Below are 8,066 nucleotides of genomic sequence, written 5' to 3'. Positions count from 1 at the left end.
ACAGTCAATGCTTATACCGGCAATACATGAGTAAAACACAAGGCTTTGAATAATATGCAGAAGGAACTTTTCGATATACATGCATGTGTTGTATTAATTTCAAGCAAGCACTTTATATTTCATTTAATATTTCTTGAAAATGCAAACGCTCGTTTCATTTCTTTCACCGATTGAATGTTGAACAAAAACTGTTGTAAATACTTATGTAGTAAAAATAAGTGTAGACACCAAAGCATTGGCTTATTTTCATTCTAGATAATTAATGATTAAAAATCGTTCGTGACACTGAAGGTTAAGATACTTTTTGAATCATACTTATGCGAGATAACAATTATATTTTCAACAATTTGTCTTTTTTTGAGGAGTATGTTACTTTGTTCACTCAACCGATAAATCAAACGAATCTTTGAACGCATACAGAAAACATTTTTCATTGTATTCTTTTTTCATGCCATGGCTCAACTCGCACCATGCATTTGAATTCTTTGTTATTTTTGAAGTTTTATTCATACCAATATCATATTTTCTTCACTCGAGCACGGTGACAGGAGCGGATAACTTGACCCAGTCCTTCCTGCCGATCTTTGTAGAGATGAAATCTCGATTTGTGTCTGATGAAATCTCGATCTTCAGAGGGGAGGGGATGTTTACGGTTTGAGGGGGAGCGCACAATCACGACAAATTTGAACATTTTGAAATGCCTGTTTAACTTTTATGTCTGGAATTCGAATAGATGTACCAAAAACGACGTAATATCAATACAGTGAACACTAAAATCGCATGGGTGATCACAAACATTAATTTTATCTCGTATGGCAAATAACCGGACACTTGATTCACTGTTGCAGTAATAAGCCAGTTCGATACTTCTCCACATTGTTCTTGACATGTATGTATGAATTTTGATATACATATATTTGAATCTTGATATATAAATGTGAATCTTGATATGTATATGTGAATCTTGAAATATGTATATATATATATGTGAATTATATAATATATATATATAATATGTATGTGTAGTGGTGTTGAGAAAAAATCACAAAACTACAGATTCATCCCGACAAGCCTGTTTCGTGATTGCTCACTCTTCAGGGGATTTAATGAATAAAATACTTGAATGCTTAAAACATATATACAAGATGACGGAAGTTAGTGTAATAATCAAGGTGTATATATATATGTGAATCTTTAATATGTATATATATATGTGAATCTTGATATATGATATATATATATGTGAATTTTTATGTTTTGTCCCTTTTTAACAAGCATAGTTTTCTGAACGAAGCTCGACATTTTAATGTAATAAAATTGAATCAAATTGATTTGCAAACTGCGCCAAACACACGTTTCGAAGTACTTTATAATAATTCGATGTTTATTTACGAACTCAGCTTAACACCAGGCACGTGCCATAAGCCGAAGTATCGTTTTCAAGTTGATCAATCGTTTTCGTGTGGATGGCAAAAGTGCTTTAAAACGCATACGTGTCGACGGGCCTAAGTATGCTTCCCACATGTGACGTCATTGAAGAAATCTACATATTCTTTATACAGTCAAACCCTCCGTAAGCGGACACCTTCGGGACTACGACCTAGTTTCCGTTTATGGGAGGTATCCGCTTACGAGAGGTTTGTTAATTTTTAATCGATGATGTAATTGTCGAAACACAATTCTTTTAATGTTTTTCAATAATAAATATACTTTGATAGCTAGTATTAAGTCAAAAAACCGCACCATAAAACCTTTGTGCCCTGCATAACATGTAAACATAACTACTTTAATATCTGTATTCTGTTACGGACATTAGACTATTTACTTAAGTTAAGATGGTTTGAAAACATTTGTGATGAGAACTTGCTTTCTTACCGCAACACACATGTCGGTAAGAATGTCATTAACTTTTGGTAAAGTTAATGACATTCTTGGGAAAGTTCGTCGTTGCCAGTAAAATAAGCGAAATCTAGAAGATTTTCTGCTACAGTTGCTGCACTGGCAGTTGTTTTAATTTCAGGTTCTTTCAAAGGCACGTCAAAATCATTGCCCTTTTGTTTAAAGGCGCCTTTGTAGTTGTCAAGGTCTTCTAGCTTTGAATGTTTCCCACTCGAGTTTGTTTCGTTCAAGAGCTCTGTTCTTAATACTACCCGCCAGTTGGAATCTTCGATGTTGATTAAACTATCGCAGAATGGGACATAGTTGTCTGCATCAATGTACTGCTCAGCACAGCAGTCACTACTAATTATCGAGCTTAGCTCATTCAAATTAATAATCTCTTTACTTTTAAAGGGATCATAATCGTCATCATCGCCTGATTTTTCTCGGTAGATTCCCACCTTTGCAAAACATTTTTGAATTGCCTCAGAGTGAATTTCATTCCAAGCTTGTTTGCCTCATTGAATAGCCTGAAGAAGGTGAACAGACTTCACAATCTCACTTGCATTTTCTTGACCTACTTTGCTGCTTACAACTTTCTTCTAGTCTTCACCTTCCACACTTCTTTCTTCACCTTCCACAATTTAATTATTCCGGCATCCAGAGGCTGTGTCTACGATGTTGTATTTTTTGGCAGAAAGGTCAGACAAATATTCAAAACTGACCTTTAAGTTCATGCGGATGACAGGGTGCATTGTCAAGGAACAGTATGATTGTTCGGCCTTCACGTTTTAATCGTCCTTTCAATTTAGTCAACACATCCACCATAATCTCAGTCTTCATCCACACTTTCGAGTTAACGAAATAGCGGAACTTGTATGGTTTAGTTTTGTCTGTTAAGTACTTAAAGCAACGTGGCATTTCGCTCTTGCCAATTACAACAGGCTCTACGTTATCACCAGCGGCATTAACGAAAAATGTCTATGTGCACCGTTGTTTTGCTTTTTCGACATCTTTTTCCCGTTTCAGAAAGACTTTTTTCTGGAAATGCTTTCGAGAACTGGCTGGTCTCGTCCATATTCCACAAATTTTCAGGCACATATCCCTTTGTCAACTCCTGACATGCTCCTGCAAGCTTTTAAGCGTTGCTTCATTGACATCACCGTCCTCACCAGCGATTCTCATCTCCTTGATATTGTACCTTTTCTTCCATTTCTCAAGCCATCCGTTTGAACCTTGAAATTCATTATAACCAAGATGTTTGACAGTGAGTTTTGCTTCTTGCAGTATGGGACCACTTATAGGAACATTAGATTCTCTGCAGCGATTGTACCATGCCCGCAAATATTCGTTTATGTCAGAAAATTTCTGAGGATTTTGCCTTTCCCACTAGCCTGACTTGCAACACGAATTACCTCATCCTGAATGGATTCTTTATTCTTTAGAATTGTTGAAACTTGCGTTCGACTACAACCAAATTTTTTTGCCAATTTTCTGACACCTGGCTTTGGATGACTTTCATGGTATTTTATAAGTTCAACTTTGTCATGAATACTTAAACAAGTTCGAGCTTTGGATGAGCTAACTCTTTGTCTTTCAGCTTTTCATTTTTGGCATTTTCACGGGCTTTTGCGCTGTTAATTTTATTTGCTGTTACTGCTCAACTTCCTCTTAGCATTTTCACGTGAAGCCACTTTGAAACCAGGCACCCATCCTTTCGACGTTCTGGAGCAAAACGAGAGCACGATGTTGATTTGTTGCGCACAGGCTGTTCACAAGCTATACATACATAAAATGTCGCTGGTCTAAAACACTGATGGACATGATGAACCTTCTTTTCAGCGTATAATTTGTTGATGTTTAAGCAGATTGTCTGTGATGATATGTGACACGCGTATTTGGTTTGTGCACGTGTAATCTTGATAAGGTGTTATCAACACATGCACGGAAAAAATGGACACCTGCATTAACGTAGAATCATGCATACGAGGATACCATGAATATATGGGTATTTGGGAACCAAAAATAAACGAAAAATATGAGTTAAGACGGGAACAGAAAACTTAACAGATTCAGACGCTGTGGCAACTGTTAAATCATCACAGGGATCAACAGAAACCAATGTCGTATCTCATGTCAATACAGTTAATGAAAGTGTTGATATTGTCGGTCATTGTTGGCTAAAAACATGGCAAAGTACGTGCGAAAATTTTTGAAGCGTGCATCTAACTCTGCAAGTGCTACAGTAAAGGAAAACAAATAAATCGCGGAGCTGGCTACGGACTTGAGATTCCATGCGTTTATACGTTCAAGGGCGATCAATTTTCCTTAACTTGGTTGAGAAACAAAATACGCAATGCTGGATATGCTTTGCTGGATGAAGAAAAACCATGTTCCATAAAGAAAAAATGAAAGAGACCGGTATATTATAATTCGACATGATATTTTCTGTCAAACCAGCCTAACTTTAAATATACTTCCAATGTCCTTTAACTTAGTTGTTCTTTTCATTATTTCTATGTCGTTTTACAAGTGCAACGAGGCAAAAGAAAAAAATGTCAACTCAGATATTTTGCAGGATAAAGCAATTTTTAAACCTCTAGCACTCATTATGTATGCATTTTTTTTCAAAGGAAATAAGAAATATGCTAAAAAATGAACACTAATCTTGACATGACTTGACCCAGTCCTTGCTGCCGATCTATATAGAGGTGAAATCTCGATTTGTGTCTGATGAAACCTTAAATCTTGACTGTAGTAAAAGCAAAATCAGCAGCTGTGCATTACGAAACAATGGTAGCTTCACATGCATTTACTGGTTCAGATTTTGGGGAGTTTAGCCACAGCTGCAAGCAATTCAACAGTATTTTACAATGTGCAGATGTTTGGTGTAACCAGGAAGTTTCGAAGTTCTTATGTATACAACTTCAATCAAGAGACCTTCCGCCACATTATTACGTGACTTGCGACTAAGCTACGCCTAGCAGGATTACGAACCAGGCTGTTATGGTATGCACAATTATCAACGGCTATCGTCAAGCTATTGCAGTGAGCTCATCGAAAGTGTAGGGCAGTGCCGATAACAAGATTAAAGGCGATGTGTCCGACGCTACTGCACCAGAACTAGCGCGGATGCTCTACTAAGAGATAAAAAACCGTTTATTTAATTGAAGAATCGATCATTCGGGGAGCATGGATGGGAACTCTATGTGACGGTGCATACCAAGCTGCAGTTTTTTCCTCCACCCTAAACTCTGTTTTGCATCAAGAGAACCTAGTCGATAGTTCTTTCTATTGTGTATTGTTAGATCCAGCCCATTTCCTTGATTTAGCATTTAAGGATGTATTTCAGGAAAAAGTGAGAAACTCAAAGCAGTTCATTGATCGCCTGGTACAAAGATTATGCGTCATCCACAAGATTTTCCAACGAGGCAAAATGCTGAATCATGCAATGGAAATGATGAACACAAAAGATGATTTCGTATTGAAGCTGACCAGTAGAACCTGCAGCACCAGATTTACAACATCCCAGCACGTCGAATTTTGCAAGCTCCTTGATGGTCTTCCACTATACATTAAGACATTTCGACAATTTCATTACTCTGAAATTAGGGAGTACGTGATCGCTGGGGACGATTTTCTGCTTGATCTTTGTTGAACATGTGACTTTCTTGGACCAATGCTGGAAATGATGGTCGAGCTTCAAAGTCTTGGTATTCCTTGTTGGAAAATACGTTAAAATGTCACATGCTGCAGTTACAACACAAGCTCGTATTAAAGAATTCAGTTTATGGAATGCCTTTATTGCATAAACATGCTGCAAGTGTATTGTCACAAACATTCAAAAGTACGGACTTGTGCCTGGGTGGTTTGTGGTGTCGTCGTAGATCAGCAATGATGAAGATGGAAACCGTACAGAATTAAGCACGTGGAGATTTAAAGAACAGGACAAAGTTGAATCCGATTTGAAATCATTCTTGGCTGATGTTCTTGCATATTTTGAGAAACGAGTATCTGATTGCACCAAAGAGATCCAAAATAAGCTTACTTGTCTTGATTTAGAGACATTAGTTGGCTTATTATGTGGCCAACGATTCTCAAATGGCAAAGTACATCTTGCATGTGGTGACGATGCCTTCGAACGTCATGGGAGAAAAGATTTCCAGAAGTAAACGGAAAAGCTTTATCATCACTCCTGGGCAGGATGAGTCATGCATCACAAATAGGCCTCTAGCTTGCACCACTGCACTACAGAAGCCTTAAGAGACATCATATTAAAATGTATCATCAGTCGACTGGCTGGCCAGCGGCAACCCGGGTTTCTTTATCTCAAACAAGCTTGAAGGAGCTAGCTTGGTGGCTGTCTCCTGGAATCCAAGCCTTCAATGGCCAACCCTTAAAGATGCCACTCTTCGATGTGACAATCTCAACTGACGCCTCACAAATGGGTTCGGGAGCAACATGGCCAGGGACAACAACGGGTGGGCGTTGGCTACCCATCGAAGCCAGAGAACATATCAATCTTCAGGAACTGAAGACAGCTCATCTCGCCCTGCAAGCTTTCTTCCGCACCTACGCACCAACACCAAAACATGTCTTGTTGCTAATGGACAACTCCACAGCTGTTGCATACCTCAACAAGCGAGGAGGGACAAAGTCATACAGCCTCTCAGCAGAAGCTCTGGAGCTATGGGCAACGGTCTTGGAAGCAGGCTGTTGGATCACTGCCAACAGCATTGCAGATCAGGCATCTAGGGAATTCAACAACAACTCCTAGTGGACTCTGAATTATAAGATTTTCCACCAGATAGTGAACCGATTTTATCGTCCCATGGTGGATTTGCCACATGGGCCTATCACTGCCTTCCACTGTATGTATCAAGGTACCCAGATTCAGGGACAATTGCAACCGACGCATTTTTTGCGATTGGAGCAGCTGGAAGAGTTGGATGTACGCACCAGTAATCCCTCTGCCAAGTATCATCCAAAACTCCAGACAGACAAAGCCACAGCACTGCCACTCGCCCCCCTTTGGAAAGGTCAATCGTGGTTTCCAGCTCTGCTACAAATACTGGTGGATTATCCACGCCAGCTACCACAAGCTCCAGGTCTGATTTCTCTGTCGTTCGAAACAGAGAGTCGACACCCAATGCATTGCTCACTCCGGTTAACTGTATGGCCCTTGTTCGGGAACGCTACCGAGCAGGCGGACTTTCGGAGGCGGCTACAAAGGTTTTACTGTCGTTTTGTGAATCCACACAGAGGTTTTACTGTCGTTGAGTGAATCCACACAAAACGCTTCTCCGGCCAATGGAACGATTGGTCACGCTGTCACTATGTCCCTTTACTGCCTCTGTAAACAATGTGCTGTCGTTCTTGGCTGAGAAGGCCAAATACGACAACCTGCCCTACAGCTACAATACAAGACAGTAATTTTGCAAACACATGATCTAGTGGGATCAGTACCGTTGGGAAAGCTTCCTGTTGGTTTCGGGGTTCATGAAAGGAATTTACCAAATGAATCTGTGGAAGAACTTTCCCTGCGGGAACTATCGATAAACATGGTTTTGCTGCTAGCGCTAACTTTGGCTGCACGAGCTCATGAATTGGCTGCTCTTGATCTGAATCACCTGACCGAGAAGGATGACTCCTGGGAACTTGCATTGGCCACTCACGTGAAGAAAGATCGCCCGGGCCATCCGGATAGGAAGATATTTTTACCAGCCTACCCCGGCGAAACTCTGCATCGTAAATACGTTAAGAGCCTACAGAGCCCGGACAGCAACTATAAGACGGTCTCTGAAGCTCTTATATTGGCAATAGTTGCCACGCACGCTCCAATATCCAGTCAAACGGTGTCGAGATGGTTACGTAACGTGCTAAAGCTAGCTGGGATAGACTCCGATTTCATTGAACATTCAACTTGACATCAGCGGCTCCTGAAGCAGGAATTCCTTGGGAAATGATATTGGAAGCTGCTGACTGGTCATCTGTAAAAACTTTTCGCAACCATTACCTGAGACCTACAAATCTAGGCAAGGAACATTTGTGAACTCGGTAATTTTAAATAGTAATAGTTACACATGTCGCATACTTTTAATATTTACGGTTATTAAATGGTTTTAAATGTCAGCATTCTTTTCAATCTGCAAAAGTACAGTCGGAGAAGGAGTGAAGGAGAAATATGG

General features: G+C 39.7%; 1 protein-coding gene across 1 annotated transcript; it reads right to left on the bottom strand.

Annotated features, from left to right (window-relative positions):
- Positions 1-1,919: 1,919 nt before the first annotated feature.
- Positions 1,920-3,298, bottom strand: LOC124441597. The gene is made up of 3 exons (XM_046992072.1): positions 3,294-3,298; positions 3,001-3,196; positions 1,920-2,339 (listed from the first exon to the last, which is right to left on the bottom strand). The coding sequence occupies exons 1-3, from the start codon at positions 3,296-3,298 to the stop codon at positions 1,920-1,922; spliced, it is 621 nt and encodes a 206-aa protein (XP_046848028.1).
- Positions 3,299-8,066: the final 4,768 nt, after the last annotated feature.

This window comes from Xenia sp. Carnegie-2017, unplaced genomic scaffold (assembly GCF_021976095.1).
Source record: "Xenia sp. Carnegie-2017 unplaced genomic scaffold, XeniaSp_v1 HiC_scaffold_20, whole genome shotgun sequence".
In the NCBI taxonomy this organism is placed as follows: Eukaryota; Metazoa; Cnidaria; class Anthozoa; order Malacalcyonacea; family Xeniidae; genus Xenia; species Xenia sp. Carnegie-2017.
This window is presented reverse-complemented; position numbering and strand designations above follow the sequence as displayed.